Below are 18791 nucleotides of genomic sequence, written 5' to 3'. Positions count from 1 at the left end.
CGGTGTGTTAGTTTTTATTGGTAGAGGGATTGAGTTTCGGAGCCATGAGGTCATGTTGCAGCTGTACAAAACTCTAGTATGGCCGCATTTGGAGTATTGCATGCAATTCTGGTCGCCGCATTATAGGAAGGATGTGGAAGCATTGGAAAGGTTGCAGAGGAGATTTACCAGAATGTTGTCTGGTATGGAGGGAAGATCTTATGAGGAAAGGGTGAGGGACTTGAGGCTGTTTTCGTTAGAGAGAAGAAGGTTAAGAGGTGACTTAATTGAGGCATACAAGATGATCAGAGGAGTGGATAAGGTGGACAGTGAGAGCCTTTTTCCTCGGATGGTGATGTCTAGCACGAGGGGACATAGCTTTAAATTGAGGGGTGATAGATATGAGACAGATGTCAGAGGTAGGTTCTTTACTCAGAGAGTAGTAAGAGTGTGGAATGTCCTGCCTGCAACAGTAGTGGATTCGCCAACACTAAGTGTATTCAAATGGTCATTGGATAGACATATGGACGATAAGGGAATAGTGTTGATGGGCTTTAGAGTGGTTTCACAGGTCGGCGCAACATCGAGGGCCGAAGGGCCTGTACTGCGCTGTAATGTTCTATGTTCTATTTTCTCACCTGCTCCCCATATCCCTTGATGCCCTGAGAGACCAGAAAATCTGTGTCCCAACCTTAAAATTATTCATTCTGGAATAGAGAATTCCAAAGCTTACACATTTTGAGTGATGTTATTTCTCCTCATCTCAATCTATTCATCTTGAGCCTGTGTCCTCGTCTTTTCGATTCTCTATCCAATAAAAACAATGGTCAGAATTCTCCGTTTCTGAGACTAATGCTGACTTCGGGACTGAACCGTGTGAGTTCTACAGCCCCTTAAGCGATGCCGGTCCCAGAGCGGTACAGGATGTCTTAATGGGCTAGCACTGGTGCCACGTGCAGTTCCAACAAAGACCTGGGTCAGGTTTGGCAGTTGAGAGCCTGACAAGCTGCTGCCACACATAAGCACTCCACTCCCCACACACTCTCATGCCAATCAAGAGGATGTCACACCGAAGAGCAGCCCCGAGGTTTGCTGATACCCTACAGGGGAGGCGGAACATCCTGTTCCCCAGGGTGGGAAGGAGGCTGCCACCCGGGGACCTCAGTCGGTCCTGGTCGCAGGTGGCGGAGTCCGTGAGCGCCGTGGACCCCAGCTTCAGGACCGGGCAGCAGTGCTAGAAAATGCTGCACAATCTCCTCAGGGCAGCCAGGGTGAGTCACCAGCGTCATGCCCCTGGCACCAACCGCAGTCCCACACCCATTACCTCCCTCCACCCAAGTGACACCCACTAGGCAGACCGATAGGCAGCGATGGGCAACCCATCCAGATCAGCCAGGGTGTGTCACCAACACCACCGCGCCCTTGGCACCCCTCCCTCCCCAAGAACAATCGAACCCCACCCGCCAGCAGTCCATGCAGACACAATCCTGCACCACACGCCAATATCCATTCTGCCCGCCACGGCCAGGTGCGTTGTATACACAGACCATCAGCTGCCCATGTCTGAGTGCCTCAAACTGTGTATTACACCCCCAGGAGAAAGCAGCCCACAACCGCAGGGAGCAGGAGAAGACCGGAGGGTCCCGCCGGACCTGCGTCGCCTCACCATCATAGAGCAGAGGGCATTGGATCTAGTCGGTGGGGTCAGAGAGCAGTCAGTTACCGAGGCGGACATTGGCATTGGAGAACCATGTGAGCCTGCAATGAATAGCGATGACCCTGTGGCACAAGTGCCCCCCCCACCCCCCGCCCATACCCCCACCTGCAGTCTAATCATGCATCTTGACTTTTGTTTTGGAGGGTCATCCAGGGTTGAGGCAGGTCCTTCCGGGTACACCTGCCCCCTGTCTCAACTCTGAGACTCATCTGGCATTGAGGCTGGGCCTGCTGTTGACCCAGGCGCCAACCGCAACCCCGAGACATCCTGGAGCACATGTCCGGGGACAACACTGATGTCTTGGCACTGCTATCACAAGCACCCTACACCACCCCAGAGACACTCACCTCAGTTGGGCATGTTAGTGAAGAGGCTCCTGGGGCACTATCTGGTGAGCAATGCACACAGGCTGTTTTGCATTGTTTGTCCCCAGATAGAGGTCAAAAGATCCCATAGCCCTACACGTACTTTGAAGAAAAGAAGGTGACTTCTCCCCGGTTTCCTGACCAATATATCTTCCCTCAATCAATATCACAAAAACAGATTAGGTGGCCATTATTATATTGCTGTTTATGGAATCTTGCTGTGTGCTCAATTAGCTCACGAATGTCCAAAAGTCTCCACAGATCTGGCTGTAAACGCGTTGGGACGTCCTGAGGCTGTGACAGGAGCAATAAAAATGCAAGTTTCTCTTGCCCACTATCAAGTGTCTCTTGCCACGATAGTAAGTAGTGAGTGGGCGTAGGTAAGGTGCTCTTTCAGAGGGTCGGTGCAGACTCGATGGGCCGAACGGCCTCCTTCTGCATTGTAGGTATTCTATGGATTCAATAGAGTGACATGAAACTAGGCTTGCCTATGATGCCACCTCCACCAGGGAAAGAACAACATTGTTTAGTCCCACTCAAGATGAATCGCCTCATTATAAGTGTACTGTGTATTTGTACACAGCAAAGACAAAGAGAAATATATTTTTCAAAGGGTCTGATAAATACATAAATGTTGAAAATTGTACCTGGAACTTGTCTTTGGAATCCATTTATTATCTGGCCACTACAGTGCCCCAGGGTCCAGCGCCCTACAGTACTGTGTGGTGTCCTGTACTGCAGGGTGCCACAGCAGACTGACCCTCCGTGCACTGCACCTCACTGTTGTGTCTCACATTCTATGATGTTGATTGTGTTTTTGATCACTAATTGTATATGATAAAAATATACATTGGAAAAGAACCGTCGGCAGAGAAGGATATGCAGATTATCCAGTCACACCAGAGACCCAGCAGTATCTGGGAATTATAAATCAGCACCATTAAGGAGAAAAAGGAAATATTCATATATGTCAAAAATCTTACATTTCCTGGAAATGTCAATTGCTTTGTGTAATATGTGCCCATTTCTTATTTCTATTCTCCTAGTCACAGCCTCCCTTGGTCACACTCCCCCAGTTGCACTCCCCTGTCACACTTTGTTAATGGGCATAGGTTGTTGTCGAGCAGCATACCCTCTGACTCTTATCAGTGGGAAGTAGCACAAAATGATATTAATAATAATCTTTATTGTCACAAGTAGGTTTACATTAGCACTGCAATGAAGTTACTGTGAAAATCCCCTAGTCGCCACATTCTGGTGCCTGTTCGTGTACACACGGAGAATTCAGAATGTTAAATTCACCGAACATCATGGGCTGGATTCTCCGATTTTGAGGCTATGTCCGGAGGAAGTGTCATGTTTTATGACAAAATAATTGGTGAGGCCCCAGCACCAATGCTCCGACCGGCGAGGGCTAGCAGCCACGCCACGTAAAACGCACGGCTTTCCTGATATAAACGGCTGGAGAATGCCAGGGGCCGTGGCCGCGCATGCACACATGACGACCTGCAACGGTTGCGCCGTACAACATGGCGCCAGCTGCGCGTGGATCCGTCCTGCCAGATAGTGGCCCCCTGGAACCACCTCCCACCGGTCCCCCCAGCCCTCGCCGAAGACCCCCCTGCCAGCAGCGTGCCCCCTCCCCTGCCCCCGATGGGTTTACGAAAACTAGGAGCACACATGTCCTGCGCCGTCAGGCCCTTAGCCCATCGGGGATGGAGCATCGGGAGAGGGCCTTCAGGTAACGTGCTGAGGCAGTCCCAATGACGTACTCCTCGATTATGTCATTTTGGAGGGGGCGGAGCATCCAAAAACAGGTGTCACCCCCGATTCGATCATAAACAGGGATTCTCCGTCCAATCGTCGATTATGATATTGGTGTCGGGCAACGGAGAATCCCGCCCCACATCTTTCAGGATTTGTGGGAGGAAACCGGAGCACCCGGATGAAACCCACGGAGACACAGGGAGGACGTGCAGACTCCGCACAGAAAGTGACTCAAGCCGGAAATCGAACCTGGGACCCTGGCGCTGCGAAGCAACCTTGCTAACCACTGAATATCAGAATAAAGACAGATTAAATATCGGTGTTGACTGAGGAGAGACAGATTTATTCATATATACCGTGGAGGGCAGATTCAATTTCATGTCTGCAACGGAGTGGGACGTGGTGATGTGTTTACACTGTTCCATACTGCCAATCATTCACTATTCAAACTAGTTGATTGAACAGAAGGAAAGTGAGCAGGAGGTGGCAATCTAGCACTGGATGCTGGATCTAGAACCATGACAACCATGAAAAATGCCACACAAGAGAAGGCCAATCCTATGTGGAGGTAGTTGTCACTGACCGTCTCATCCATCTACACAGCACAGACAGCTGGAGTGGGTTGCCACTCTATCCTCTCACTCTATGAAATGGCATCTTGGTCCAAATGCACCTGAAAGTGCTATCCTGCCTGGTGCAGAGCCGTAGAAGGATTCAAAAGTTCCTGGGGTCAATCCGTGCTCTGCACTCAGTTGCCCAAACCAAAAGAAGGGTGTACTGAAATTGATCTCATGGGGGTTAAATTCACCTTCCCAATGACACAAAGTGGGCCCAACACTAAATGCCCCTCTGTGCTGTCATCCAAGGGGAATGCCAAGTATTCCAATACTGATGGCTAACTAGGAGTTTCCTCCACCTCGCTTTCCTCGAAATGTATGTATACAGTGCTTTGGCAAGGTTTAACGATGGAGTACTCCCTGGCCACCAAGGACAAATAATTAATATACTGGTTCTTTCAGTTAAAGTCAATACTTTGAGGAATATGCCAAGAATTGGAGGTTGGCCAGTCTTTGTAGCTCTCAAATTTCAATGGGAACTTAATATCTTAAGAAGGACTCAAGTAGAATTATGCAGAATTTATTGCATAGAAAGAGCCCATTTGGCCACCAGGTCCATGCCAGTGTTTCCGTTCCACATGAGCCTCCTCCCACACGAGCCTCCTCAAACACAAGCCTCCTCCCACATGAGCCTCCTCCCACACAAGCCTCCTCCCTCGTGAGCCTCCTCCCACATGAGCCTCCTCTCATATGAGCCTCCTCTCACTTGAGCCTTCTCCCATCTGAACCTCTTCCCACATGAGCCTCCTCCCACATGAGCCTCCTCCCACATGGGCTTCCTCCCACACGGGTTTCCTCTCACACTACTTCATTTAACCAATCAGCATCTCTTTCAATTCCTTTCTCCTTCATGTGTTACATAGCTTTAAATTGAGGGTAGATAGATATAAGACAGATGTCAGAGGTAGGTTCTTTACTCAGAGAGTATTAAGGGTGTGGAATGCCCTGCCTGCAACAGTAGTGGACTCACCAACACAAAGGGCATTCAAATGGTCATTGGATAGACATATGGACAATAAGGGAATAGTGTAGATGGGCTTTAGAGTGGTTTCGCAGGTCGGCGCAACATCGAGGGCCGAAGGGCCTGTACTGCGCTGTAATGTTCTATGTTCTGTGTAGTTTTCTCTTAAATCCATCTCTGCTATTCACCTCAACTATTCCTTGTGGCCTCGATTTCCACATTCTTACCACTCTGGGGGAACAGGTTTATCCTAAATTTCCTATTGAACATATTTCTGACCCTGATTTGTCATCTCCCCATAATTGGAAACATTTTCTGCACATCCTCCCTATTGAACCCCTTGATGCCAGAGAAATATCTTCACCCAGAGAGTGGTCGGCCTGTGGAATTCACGATCACAGAAAAGCATTGCATTTTTTCAAGAATGAGTCAGAGAAAGCTCTTGGGGCTAAAAGGATCAAAGAATATGGGCAAGGGGTGGGAACAGGAACAGATTACTGAGTTGGATGATTAGCCATGATCATAATGAATGGCATAGCAGGCTCGAAGGGCCAAATGGCCTACTCCTATTTTCTATGTTACATCAGGTGGAGGTAGGAACCCCCGAGAGGGCAGACTGTCGGAGGGTGGGACAACCACATGGTCTAATTGCCGTGGAGACGGGTCTCAGACTTCTGGGACGGGCAGTCCCATCAATGATGGATGCAGTCACAGAGCTGGGGACTGCATGAGGGGGTGTCAGCAACTATCCGGTGCCTGAAGGTGCGGTTGGAGGAATCCAACCACCTGCAGGAGGCGGTGGCGACCATTTGTGTCACCTAGGTCAACACCGCAAGGGTGGCTTCCACGGTCGAGGCCTTGGAAGCGAAGATTTCGGCTGTGGGTCAGGATGTCCAAGGCCTGTGCAATTTGTGTGCGCGGTGGCTGAGGCCAAAGACAGGGCTGTCCTATCACAGGCAGCCATGCACCAGGGCCACCTGGACATTGCAGCTGCACTCTAGAACGTAGCTCAGTTATAGCGGGCTATGGTTGAGAGTGTTGCTGGTATTGCCCAGGCACTGGCTGACGTGGTACAGACCCAGAAAGAGGTAGTGCCATCACTGGCTGATGTGGCAGACCCAGAAGGTGGTGACACAGTCGCAGAATGATGTGACATAGTCCCAGAGGGACGTGCTCCTCTCCATGTGCTCCATTGCCATGAGAATCGAGACCCTGGTCAGAGCGGGCGTGGACCTCCAGGATTGGTAGCGGCAGGTGGTGGGGGAGTTCATTGCATAACTCTGCTCGCACCCCGTCCCAAGGAGTAGACCGAGGGCCATCGGGCACCCCGAGGGAGGAGGAGATGTGTCGGTGACTCCAGGAGGGGAGGTGGCGGAACAATGTTATGGCCCAGGGTTTAGAAAACTCTAAAGTATATCATGGAGTTCCCCTCACCTACAACTGTTTATTGATTTTGGTTACGATGAGCACAAGGACCTGCCTTCCAGGTGTTATTCAACAGAGGCCTTAAGCACTTTTAATCAAAAACAAGCTTTATTCTACAAATTTAGTTAACATTTTTATAAACACACACAGTAAGCATTTTTATCAAGTACAATCATAAATACTCCACACAGCTACAGTAATCTGTATAACCGTTAATAAATTCCCCCTTTAACTGTTCCAATTTAATAACGATCCCAGAAACCAGTAACCCCTCAAGGCCTGGTGTGGATGCTCTTGTTTCCTTTCCAAAACAGCAGGTTTGAATTCCTTGAAGAAAGCAATTATTTATTTTCAAGTTATCAAGCAGTCTGGAAACAGCTTTTAAAAAGAAGATAGAGAGACAGGCCAAGATACTTCTCTTTCTGAGTACAGTAGCCAAATGTGATAACGAAAGCACAAACTCAGAGCCACAAAAATCAAAAGCAAAAATAGAACAAACTCCCAGAGCCACAGCCCAGCTCCACCCACATGATGGCATCACTGAAGCCATGCGCTAAGACAAAAACATTTCTTGAAGGGACTCACCCATGACAACAGTCCAGCGCCTCGGACTCCTACCCCCTCCCGTTCCTGATGCCTCTGGTGGGCAGCGGACAGAAGAGGGCGGCACCACACCACCTGGGACACCCAAGTAGCAGACGGGTTCATCCAAGCCCGGTCCCCAGAAGATGGCCGCCAAAGGAGACCCTGGTCACAGGACGGGAATTGCAACAGGCTGCCTACACTCCTGATATACTGCCTGTAGATCCACCTAGGCATAGGGTTAGGACATGTAAGGCCAGAAAGATAGACACCAATTAAGGGCACAGTATAAAGATACGGGCTAGGGCACAAAGCTGTATATATTTGTTCATATTAAATACCTGAGCATAACATTACAAACTGCTTCGGTGCTCTGTCCGAAGGATGTGAGGGGTGGGATGGACTGGTCTGGGAAGTTCGTGTGGCCATGGGTGAGTGGATGTTCGGGGTGGGTTTTGCCCAGGGACCCTAGTTCAGCCAGTGCACACCACTCCGGTGTCATACCCCCATCACACTCCCTCCCACCACAGACTTCCCCACCCCTCAGCCCTGATCATCCCCACTGCCGCCACCCTGAAGCTTCGATGGGACTGTGTGAAGGAATGACCGCTTTAATGCAGGGATCACCCAGGTGGACGGTAGAAAGTGCTTCCGTGGGCAGGAGTCAGACATTGTCAAATGATGCGGAGCAACAGAATAGGTTGTCATCGTCCTCCATTCTGGGCCAGAACCGCTGTTACTGCCAACCCAAGGCCAGCACCCCATAGGGAGGCAGGTCGGAAGCATGGAGGGGGCTTGCAAGGGGCGTGTGGAGGTTGCGCAGGGAAGCTATTCATGAGAGGGGGTGGCCGGCTGGTGGGGGAGGGGGCGATGGGATGTCCATGCCGCTGGCCAGGCTCCTAGCCAGTGAAACTGGAGGCGATTAGAGAGCCCCATGCACGTTGGCCCAGGCGCAGATGTTGTGCTGCCACCCGGGCCTGCCCGGGCCCCATGTTTTGCCCATCATCACCCTCTCCCGCTTCCTCCTCATAGAACAAGGCCTGCAGTCATCTCCCTCTGCCAGCAAGTCGTCCCTGTGTGGACCATTGCGCAGGCCACCACAATGTGGGAGACTCTTCTAGCACTGTACTGGAGAGCCCCTCCAGAGCAGTCCATTGGCTTGAATTGCATCCTCAGGGTGCCAAAGCCACAGTGGATAACCCGTCTCGCTCTGGAGCTAACCTCTCTGCTGGGGGGTGTGCCTTGAAGAGGTCAGGAAGGATCAAATGTGCCAGGATGAAGGCGTCGTGTGCACTGCACAGATATCGGGCACAGACATACATGATGTGTGTACAGTCACACACCAGCTGTACGTTCATCGAGTGGACCCTTTTCGATTTGTGAAGACCGACCTATCATGGGCTGATGCTCGTAGGGCGACATGCCCCGGCATCTCGGCGATGACAGAGGAACCCCACTGCCCGGACAACATGGTAGGCTCAGTCCACATTGAATTGTAGTGATCAGGCCTATAGGGCCTCTGTGTTGGCGCGGATGCACCTTAGGTCCACCAAGGTCTGCACATCCCCACTCAGTGCCTGGAAGGGCCCCATGGCGTAAAGTTTCAGGGCGACCGTCACCTTGATGGCGGGAACAGGAGTCCCCCCATTCCCCCATGGTGCCTGGTTCCCCATGATCTGGAAGATATGGCACACTGTCCACTTGCTCTGCTGGAGTCTTCAACGGCATGCCCGGTCCGGTATGTCCTCGAATGACATGCGCTGCTGGTACATACAAGGCATCATACGGCGCCTCCCTTGCACCTCCCCCAACCTCGGCCTGTTGGACGGCTGTCTCTCAATCCTCAGCGGCTGCCTCCTATTCCTCTGGGGCAGGCTCTGCTGCCACAGTGTACTCGGGCAGTTCCAGCTCGTACAGCCTCACTGCGTCCTCCAGGACTGCGGCGACTAGGATGATGGCCACCATTCATGGTTGAATTCTGAAGCCCATTGTCTGCAGGCAGTGAAAATTAAACCTGTTAGCATGGTGCGTACCTTCGTGCCCAACCAGGTCCACTGGGCTGCATGGTGGCCCCAATCTGCACTTCAGCCCCTTTCCCCACATTTCTCCTCCCCCATCCCCACACCCATCCCCGCCATTCCCCCTCGCACCCTGCCAACCGCACCCTTGGCCCCATTGGTGCCATGTGCACCGCACCTGATGTACCACCTGGGAACCCATCGAGACAAAGCGTTATGGCAAGTAAGATCAGAAAGGTAGACACCAGTTAAGTTGGCATGGGTGAAGCAGATAAGTTAACAATAGGGGCTCGGGCATAATATGTATCCCAATAAACACCTGCTCACTAACGTTCCAAACTGCCTCGGTGCCTTGTCTGAGTGGTGTGGGGGATGGGCTAGGTTGGGTGCAGAGATTGTGCCCAGTGGGGGTTTGGGGGGATCGATGGTGTTGGGTGCGGGCAATATAGGTGGGCATGGGTCAGGGCCCCCCAAGCAATTGGAGGCCACCCCGGTGTCGACCCTGGAGGCGGAAGGGGACGTGGCTAGATATGTGGTGACGCCATGTGGTAGGGCCTTGCCGGTGCATGACACTCCACCGCATGCTGCCCTGTACCCAGTACTGCTCCCCCCATACCCCCACCCAGGACCCCACCCCCACATCTGCCGCAGCAGAGGTTCGATGGGACCATGTGATGGAATGGTCAGCATTCATGCAGGGTTCACCCGGGCGGATAGTGGAAAGTGCTACTGAGGACAGGAGTCAGATGTTGTCAAATGGAGCACCAGAGATCATCATGGAGCCCATCATCATCTTCTATCCCATGGACCAGACCCACTGATGCTGCCAGCCCATGGCCAGCACCCTGTTCCAATTTAATAACAAGATCCCATAAACCGGAAACTACTTTTTACCAAAAATAACAATAATAATTGGGTTTCTTCCTTGGAATAACTCATTAAAATTGAGCACAGTACGAAGTCTTACAACACCAGGTTAAAGTCCAACAGGTTTGTTTCGATGTCACTAGCTTTCGGAGCGCTGCTCCTTCCTCAGGTGAATGAAGAGGTCTGTTCCAGAAACACATATATAGACAAATTCAAAGATGCCAAACAATGCTTTGAATGCGAGCATTAGCAGGTGATTAAATCTTTACAGATCCAGAGATGGGGTAACCCCAGGTTAAAGAGGTGTCAATTGTCTCAAGCCAGGACAGCTGGTAGGATTTCGCAGGCCAGATGGTGGGGGATGAATGTAATGTGACATGAATCCCAGGTCCCGGTTGAGGCCGCACTCATGTGTGCGGAACTTGGCTATAAGTTTCTGCTCGGCGATTCTGCGTTGTCGCGGGTCCTGAAGGCCGCCTTGGAGAACGCTTACCCGGAGATCAGAGGCTGAATGCCCTTGACTGCTGAAGTGTTCCCCGACTGGAAGGGAACATTCCTGCCTGGTGATTGTTGCGCGATGTCCGTTCATTCGTTGTCGCAGCGTCTGCATGGTCTCGCCAATGTACCACGCTTCGGGACATCCTTTCCTGCAGCGTATGAGGTAGACAACGTTGGCCGAGTCGCACGAGTATGTACCACGTACCTGGTGGGTGGTGTTCTCACGTGTAATAGTGGTATCCATGTCGATGATCTGGCACGTCTTGCAAAGATTGCCATGAGTGGCAATGAGCGGACCGACCTCCTCAGAAGACAAACATGGGACACAACCGACAGAATACCCTTCGTCGTCCAGTACTTCCCCGGAGCGGAGAAACTATGTCATCTTCTTCACAGCCTTCAACACGTCATTGATGACGATGAACATCTTGCCAAGGTCATCCCCACACCCCCACTACTTGCCTTCAAACAACCGCGCAACCTCATACGAACCATTGTTTGCAGCAAACTACCCAGTCTTCAGAACAGTGACCCGACACCACACAACCCTGTCATGGCAATCTCTGCAAGAACGTGCCAGATCATCGACATGGATACCACTATTACACGTGAGAACACCACCCACCAGGTACGCGGTACATACTTGTGCGACTCGGCCAACGTTGTCTACCTCATACGCTGCAGGAAAGGATGTCCCGAAGCGTGGTACATTGGCGAGACCATGCAGACGCAGTGACAACGAATGAACGGACATCGCGCAACAATCACCAGGCAGGAATGTTCCCTTCCAGTCGGGGAACACTTCAGCAGTCAAGGGCATTCAGCCTCTGATCTCCGGGTAAGCGTTCTCCAAGGCGGCCTTCAGGACCCGCGACAACGCAGAATCGCCGAGCAGAAACTTATAGCCAAGTTCCGCACACATGAGTGCAGCCTCAACCGGGACCTGGGATTCATGTCACATTACATTCATCCCCCACCATCTGGCCTGCGAAATCCTACCAGCTGTCCTGGCTTGAGACAATTGACACCTCTTTAACCTGGGGTTACCCCATCCCTGGATCTGTAAAGATTTAATCACCTGCTAATGCTCGCATTCTAAGCATTGTTTGGCATCTTTGAATTTGTCTATATATGTGTTTCTGGAACAGACCTCTTCATTCACCTGAGGAAGGAGCAGCGCTCCGAAAGCTAGTGACATTGAAACAAACCTGTTGGACTTTAACCTGGTGTTGTAAGACTTCGTACTGTGCTCACCCCAGTCCAACGCCGGCATCTCCACATCATGGCTACCATCGACACCACAAACTGCCGGCTCAAAGTGGAGAGGATCTCCAGGAAGATCGCGCATATAGACACTGACATTAAGTTTCTACAAAGATGCAAGAAAGCAGACAGGATCCCGAAAGGGCTACAGATCACAAACCCACTCAAGTCGACCTACAACACAGACTTCGCTGAGAGACTCTGCCGTCGCACCTCTCTCACACTCCTCAACCACCTCGTCCGCCAGCTCTACAGCAGACGACGCAACCTGGAAACCAAGATAGAGACCATATTCTCAACTTGCGCTCAGGACGCAGCAGACCAGCTGTGGAACACCGCCAAACAGATGAGACAACAATACTATGCCACCTATATGCATACCAAGAACAGAAAGCTTGAGAAACTTGGCATCACCACCGCTGTCACAGTAGAAAACAATACAGGGAAATCTATTGTCAACTTGTCAGACTACACCCTTCAACCAGATGAAATCGAAGTCCTCAGCAGAGGGCTTAATTTCTGCACCACCACCAAAATGGACCCCATCAGTCTCGCGGCAGACACGGAGTAATTCATCAGGCGAATGAGGCTCCGGGAATTCTTCCACAGACCCCAAGAGGCCAACAGCGAACCCAAGCAGACTACCAATGAACCGGAACAGCAGACCGAGAGATCTGCGGTGCGGCAACCGAAGAGGAAAGAGTCGAATTGGACCCCTCCGGAAGGCCGCTGCCTTAGACTCGACATGTATGCTCAAGCCGTCAGGAGTCGCGTCAATGCCAGATTTATCAGTCGCATTCACAAGACAACCCCGAACGTCACCCAAGCACAACGCAATGCCATCCGCGCTCTCAAGACCAACCACAGCATCGTCATCAAACCAGCAGACTCTGGGCCACTGTCGTACTGAACAGAACGGACTACTGCAAAGAAGTATACCGACAACTGAACAACCAAGAACACTACAGACAGTTACCCGCAGATCCGACCAAGGAACACATCCGCCAACTTAACAGACTGATCAAGACCTTGGATCCAGATCTTCAGAGCACCCTACGTGCTCTCATCCCACGTACTCCCCGCATTGGAGATCTCTACTGCCTCCCAAAAATACATAAGGCCAACACACCAGGCCGCCCAATCATTTCAGGCAATGGGACCCTGTGTGAGAACCTCTCTGGCTACATCGAGGGCATCTTGAAACCCATCGTACAAGGTACACCCAGCTTCTGTCGCGACACGACGGACTTCCTACAGAAACTCAGCACCCATGGACCAGTTGAACCAGGAACATTCCTCGTCACAATGGACGTCTCGGCACTCTACACCAGCATCCCCCATGACGACGGCATTGCTGCAACAGCCTCAGTACTCAACACCGAGAACTGCCAATCTCCAGACGCAATTCTGCAACTCATCCGCTTCATTCTGGATCACAACGTCTTCACCTTCGACAACAAGTTCTTCATCCAGACGCACGGAACAGCCATGGGGACCAAATTCGCACCCCAATACGCCAACATCTTCATGCACAAGTTTGAACAGGACCTACTCACCGCACAGGACCTTCAACCGATGTTATACACCAGATACATCGATGACATTTTTTTCCTTTGGACCCACGGCGAAGAATCACTGAAACGACTACACGATGACATTAATAAGTTCCATCCAACCATCAGACTCACCATGGACTACTCTCCAAAATCAGTTGCATTCTTGGACACACTCGTCTCCATCAAGGACGGTCACCTCAGCACTTCGCTTTACCGCAAACCCACGGATAACCTCATGATGCTCCACTTCTCCAGCTTCCACCCTAAACACATTAAAGAAGCCATCCCCTATGGACAAGCGCTCCGTATACACAGGATCTGCTCAGACGAGGAGGAGCGTAACAGACATCTACAGACGTTGAAAGATGCCCTCGTACGAACGGGATATGGCACTCGACTCATCGATCGACAGTTCCAACGCGCCACAGCGAAAAACCGGACAGACCTCCTCAGAAGACAAACATGGGACACAACCGACAGAATACCCTTCGTCGTCCAGTACTTCCCCGGAGCGGAGAAACTACGTCATCTTCTTCACAGCCTTCAACACGTCATTGATGACAATGAACATCTTGCCAAGGTCATCCCCACACCCCCACTACTTGCCTTCAAACAACCGCGCAACCTCAAACGAACCATTGTTTGCAGCAAACTACCCAGTCTTCAGAACAGTGACCACGACACCACACAACCCTGTCATGGCAATCTCTGCAAGACGTGCCAGATCATCGACATGGATACCACTATTACACGTGAGAACACCACCCACCAGGTACGCGGTACATACTCGTGCGACTCGGCCAACGTTGTCTACCTCATACGCTGCAGGAAAGGATGTCCCGAAGCGTGGTACATTGGCGAGACCATGCAGACGCTGCGACAACGAATGAACGGACATCGCGCAACAATCACCAGGCAGGAATGTTCCCTGCCAGTCGGGGAACACTTCAGCAGTCAAGGGCATTCAGCCTCTGATCTCCGGGTAAGCGTTCTCCAAGGCGGCCTTCAGGACCCGCGACAACGCAGAATCGCCGAGCAGAAACTTATAGCCAAATTCCGCACACATGAGTGCGGCCTCAACCGGGACCTGGGATTCATGTCACATTACATTCATCCCCCACCATCTGGCCTGCGAAATCCTACCAGCTGTCCTGGCTTGAGACAATTGACACCTCTTTAACCTGGGGTTACCCCATCTCTGGATCTGTAAAGATTTAATCACCTGCTAATGCTCGCATTCCAAGCATTGTTTGGCATCTTTGAATTTGTCTACATATGTGTTTCTGGAACAGGCCTCTTCATTCACCTGAGGAAGGAGCAGCGCTCCGAAAGCTAGTGACATCGAAACAAACCTGTTGGACTTTAACCTGGTGTTGTAAGACTTCGTACTGTGCTCACCCCAGTCCAACGCCGGCATCTCCACATCATTAAAATTGAGGTTAGAGAGACTTGCCAAGATACTTCTCTGTCTGAGTGCAGCAGCCACATGTGAAAACGAAAGCCAAAACTTAGAGCCACAAACCAGCTCCAAACCAAAGCAAAAGTAAAACCAACTCCCAGAGCCACAGCCCAGCTCCACCACACAATGACATCACTGAAGCCATGTGATTGGACAAAAATATTTCCCAAAGGAACATTCACATGACACTACTCCAGCACCTATTTTCTATGTGAAGTGGTGTTCGTAGGGGGCCATGCCTCCCGTCGATTACCCGCTGCCCATGCAATCTGGTTGCCTTGGTCCATATTCAGACTCATGCATTGCGCCGATGAGCAATCATGGCCTCTGATTGGATACAGAAATCCATGCTCTGCGGGGGGTAAAGGGAAGACAAGTTAGCTTGGCAAGTACTCCCATGCCCAACCAGGTCCGGTGAGCTACACAGTCACCTCATTCCCACCCCACCATTCCACCCTTACGCTTTGCCCTCCGTACCTCACCCCTGGCCCTATCGGTGGCTGGCACCGGGGCCTTTTTAAAAAATATATTTTTAGGATGTCGCTGGCTGATCCAGCATTCATTGTCCATCCCTGAGGGTATTTAAGAGTCAACCACATTGCTGTGGATTATATGTAAGTCAGATTGTGTAAGGACACAATTCCCTAAAGGACATTAGTGAACTAGATGGGTTTTTACGACAATCGACAATGTTTTCATGATCATAATTAGACTTTTAATTCCAGATTTATTATTGAATTCAAATTCCATCATCTGCCTGGGCGGGATTCGAACCCAGGACCCCAGAGCATTATCCTGGGTCTTTGTATTACTAGTCCAGCGACAATACCACTACGCCACTGCCATACCACTGGCATGGGTTGTATCAGCTACCGATAGCTGATACAACCCATACCAGCGGTACGCTCTGTGGCACCTGTACTGCGTCCTCCTGTGGGAGCCTAATGTGGGCTTCCTTTCTGGGTGGGCCACGTGATATTCCGCCAGCAGGGTGGCATCTGGCTGTGGGGGGGGGAAGGGTTGTTGGCCGATGACTCTCTGTGCAACCACAGTCCATGGTGGGCGGTCAGTGGTGTATACAGCCAGGTGGCTGTCTTGCAGGTCATGGAAATGGAGGTCCATGTTGGGACACCCCGGCCCCACAGGCCATTCCCTGGTTGCCCTCCGTTTCTCCCCCCAGCCCTGGAAGGCACACCCTCCAGCCAGCGACAGGACTGGCAGCCTACGGATGCGCCTTTGGGAGCATTTCTTACCTCTTCTCTCACTGGGCTTATTTCCGATTTTAAATACCAAAGGTGAAGCACACCAACGGTACTTCCGCATGGCCAAGACAAAGCATTGAGGGAAGCCTGGACCCGTTAATGATATGCTAACAGCCTAGGCTGTACAATTTGCAAGACCACGCCTGCCTGCAGTGTAGAATGTAGTCAGGCACTGTCGAGGCACCGGAGCAGTGCATTCCACTGGACGCCTGGCGCGCCAGCTTTGATTTTCGGCTCGCGTGATTTGCCACCAAGTCGTGTTTCACGATTCCTGCGGCGCTGGACAGAGAACCCCACCCTTTATCGTTCTTGTGCACATGTGAAATTATTGATTTTAACAGCAGTAATGCTAATTACATTTTGTTGTCTCAGAGTTCTTGTCTTGTATCCTTCAACATAGAGCGTAGACGAGTTGGATTTTCAGCGGATCCTGAAGAAGAAGTTGTGATCCAAGTTCCTGTTAAATTGGATGTTCATCATTTGAAAAAAAATGAAGAGTTTGAAAAGGTAGAGAGTGATTTTGTAATGAGCTAATCATAGAATCATTGAAAAGATACTGCACAGAAAGAGGCTGTTCAGCCCATCTTGTCCATGCCAGCCCAAGAGCCTTTTCTAATCCCAACTTCCTGCACCCAGTCCAAAGCCCTGTAGCTTAGATTTGATTTTGGTTTGATTTGATTTGATTTTTATTGTCACATGTATTAGTATACAGTGAAAAGTATTGTTCCTTGCATGATGTACAAACAATGCATACTGTACATTGGGAAGGAAGGAGAGACTGCAGAATGTAATGTTACAGTCATAGATGGGGGTGGGATTCTCCGAGCCACCGCGCCAAAATCGCGATCGGTGCGGGGGCGGAGAATGGGCATTGACGCTGAAATCCGGCGCGACGCCGCTCCCGCGGCTCTCCTGTCCCTGGAGAATTGTCGTGAATCGCGCGTGCGGTCTACGCAGCACGGGTAGGGGGCCATTGACAGAGGCCCCCGTGGCGATTCGCCTAGTGTAACTGCCCAATTTCCCGATGGCGTGGGTCTCTCATAGTCCCACCCGTCGGGAACTCGACGGCTGCGGACTCAGTCCACTGCCGCCCTGGTGGGGGATGGAGGGGATCCTTCACCGGGGGGTGCCTCACAGATGGCCAGGCTATCGATCGGCGGCCACCGATCCGCGGACGCGCGCAATCTCTAGGGGCGGGCCTGTCTTTTTGGTGCCAGTCCGCGATGTGGGTCCGCCATGTCGCGCAGGGTGGCTGGTGCAGGCCGAAGCCGTGCGCATGCGCAGACCCCCGACTTAAAGTGCATGACCCGTAGCGGTAGCCAGAGCTCCGTGGAGTACTCTGGGGCCCTGCTAGCCCCTTCCAGGCAGGAGAATCACTCTGGACTTTCTTCAGGAAAGTCAAAAGTAATTCACCCTCGTTTTGACACTGGAGTGGGGACATAGCTGCATTATTGGAGAATCCCGCCCAGTGTGTAGAGAAAAGATCAACTTAATACAAGGTAGGTCCATTCCAAAGTCTGATGGCAGCAGGGAAGATGCTGTTCTTGAGTCAGTTTGTACATGACCTCAAACTTTTGTATCTTTTCCCTGACAGAATAAGGTGGAAGAGAGTATTTCCGGGGTGCATGGGGTCCTTAATTATGCTGGCTGCCTTTCCGAGGCAGCGGGAATTGTAGACAGAGTCCATGGATGGGAGGCTGGTTTGCGTGATGGATTGGGCTACATTCACGACCTTTAGTAGATTCCTGCGGTCTTGGGCAGAGCATGATCCATACCAAGCTGTGTGTGGTAGTCACCACTAGTAGTATATTACATGTATTACGGCACTGCCCGTATAGTAGAGGTACATGGGTAAATCCCTGCCTGCTGGCTCCGCCCAGTAGGCGGCGTATAAATGTGTGTGCTCTCCGATGCTGCAGCCATTCTGGTCCCAGCTACAGGAGGCACCACATCTTGCTCAATAAAGCCTCGATTGTCCACTATTTTCGTCTTTGTGGTAATTGATAGTGCATCACTGTAATACAAAGCTTAGAGCACTTACGATGCAGATCCAGGTACTTTTTAAAAGCATTTAGGGTCTTTGTCTCCACCACCAACTTCGGCAGCGAATTCCAGACATCCACCACACTCTGTGTAAAAAGACTCTTCCTCATGTCTCCTCTACACCTTCTGCCACTTATCTTGAATCTATGCCCCCTGGTACTAGAATTCTTCACGAAGGGAAACAATTTTATCCTGTTCACCTGATCTCTTCTCCTCATAATTTTGTACACTTCAATTTCGTCACCCCTCATCCTTCTTTGTTCCAAGGAAAATAAGCCAAACCTATCCAATCTCTCCTCTTAGCTACACTTTTCTAGCCCTGGTAACATTCTTGTAAACCTCCTCTGCACTCTCTCCAGAGCAATAACATCCTTCCTGAAATATGGCGAGCAGAACTACACACAATATTCCA

General features: G+C 51.1%; 1 protein-coding gene across 1 annotated transcript in view; it reads left to right on the top strand.

Moving 5' to 3' along the window:
- LOC140411190 (dynein axonemal heavy chain 8-like) overlaps positions 1–18791 on the top strand; it is a 2783184-nt gene that overhangs the window by 648871 nt on the left and 2115522 nt on the right. Inside the window, exon 23 of the mRNA XM_072500280.1 lies at positions 16737–16843. Coding sequence (XP_072356381.1) covers positions 16737–16843 — 107 coding nt within the window. The remainder of the gene's footprint in view (positions 1–16736; positions 16844–18791) is intronic.

This window comes from Scyliorhinus torazame, chromosome 4, assembly GCF_047496885.1.
Source record: "Scyliorhinus torazame isolate Kashiwa2021f chromosome 4, sScyTor2.1, whole genome shotgun sequence".
Lineage (NCBI taxonomy): Eukaryota > Metazoa > Chordata > Chondrichthyes > Carcharhiniformes > Scyliorhinidae > Scyliorhinus > Scyliorhinus torazame.
Note: the sequence above shows the minus strand (reverse complement) of the source record. Positions and strands in the feature narration are given on the sequence as shown.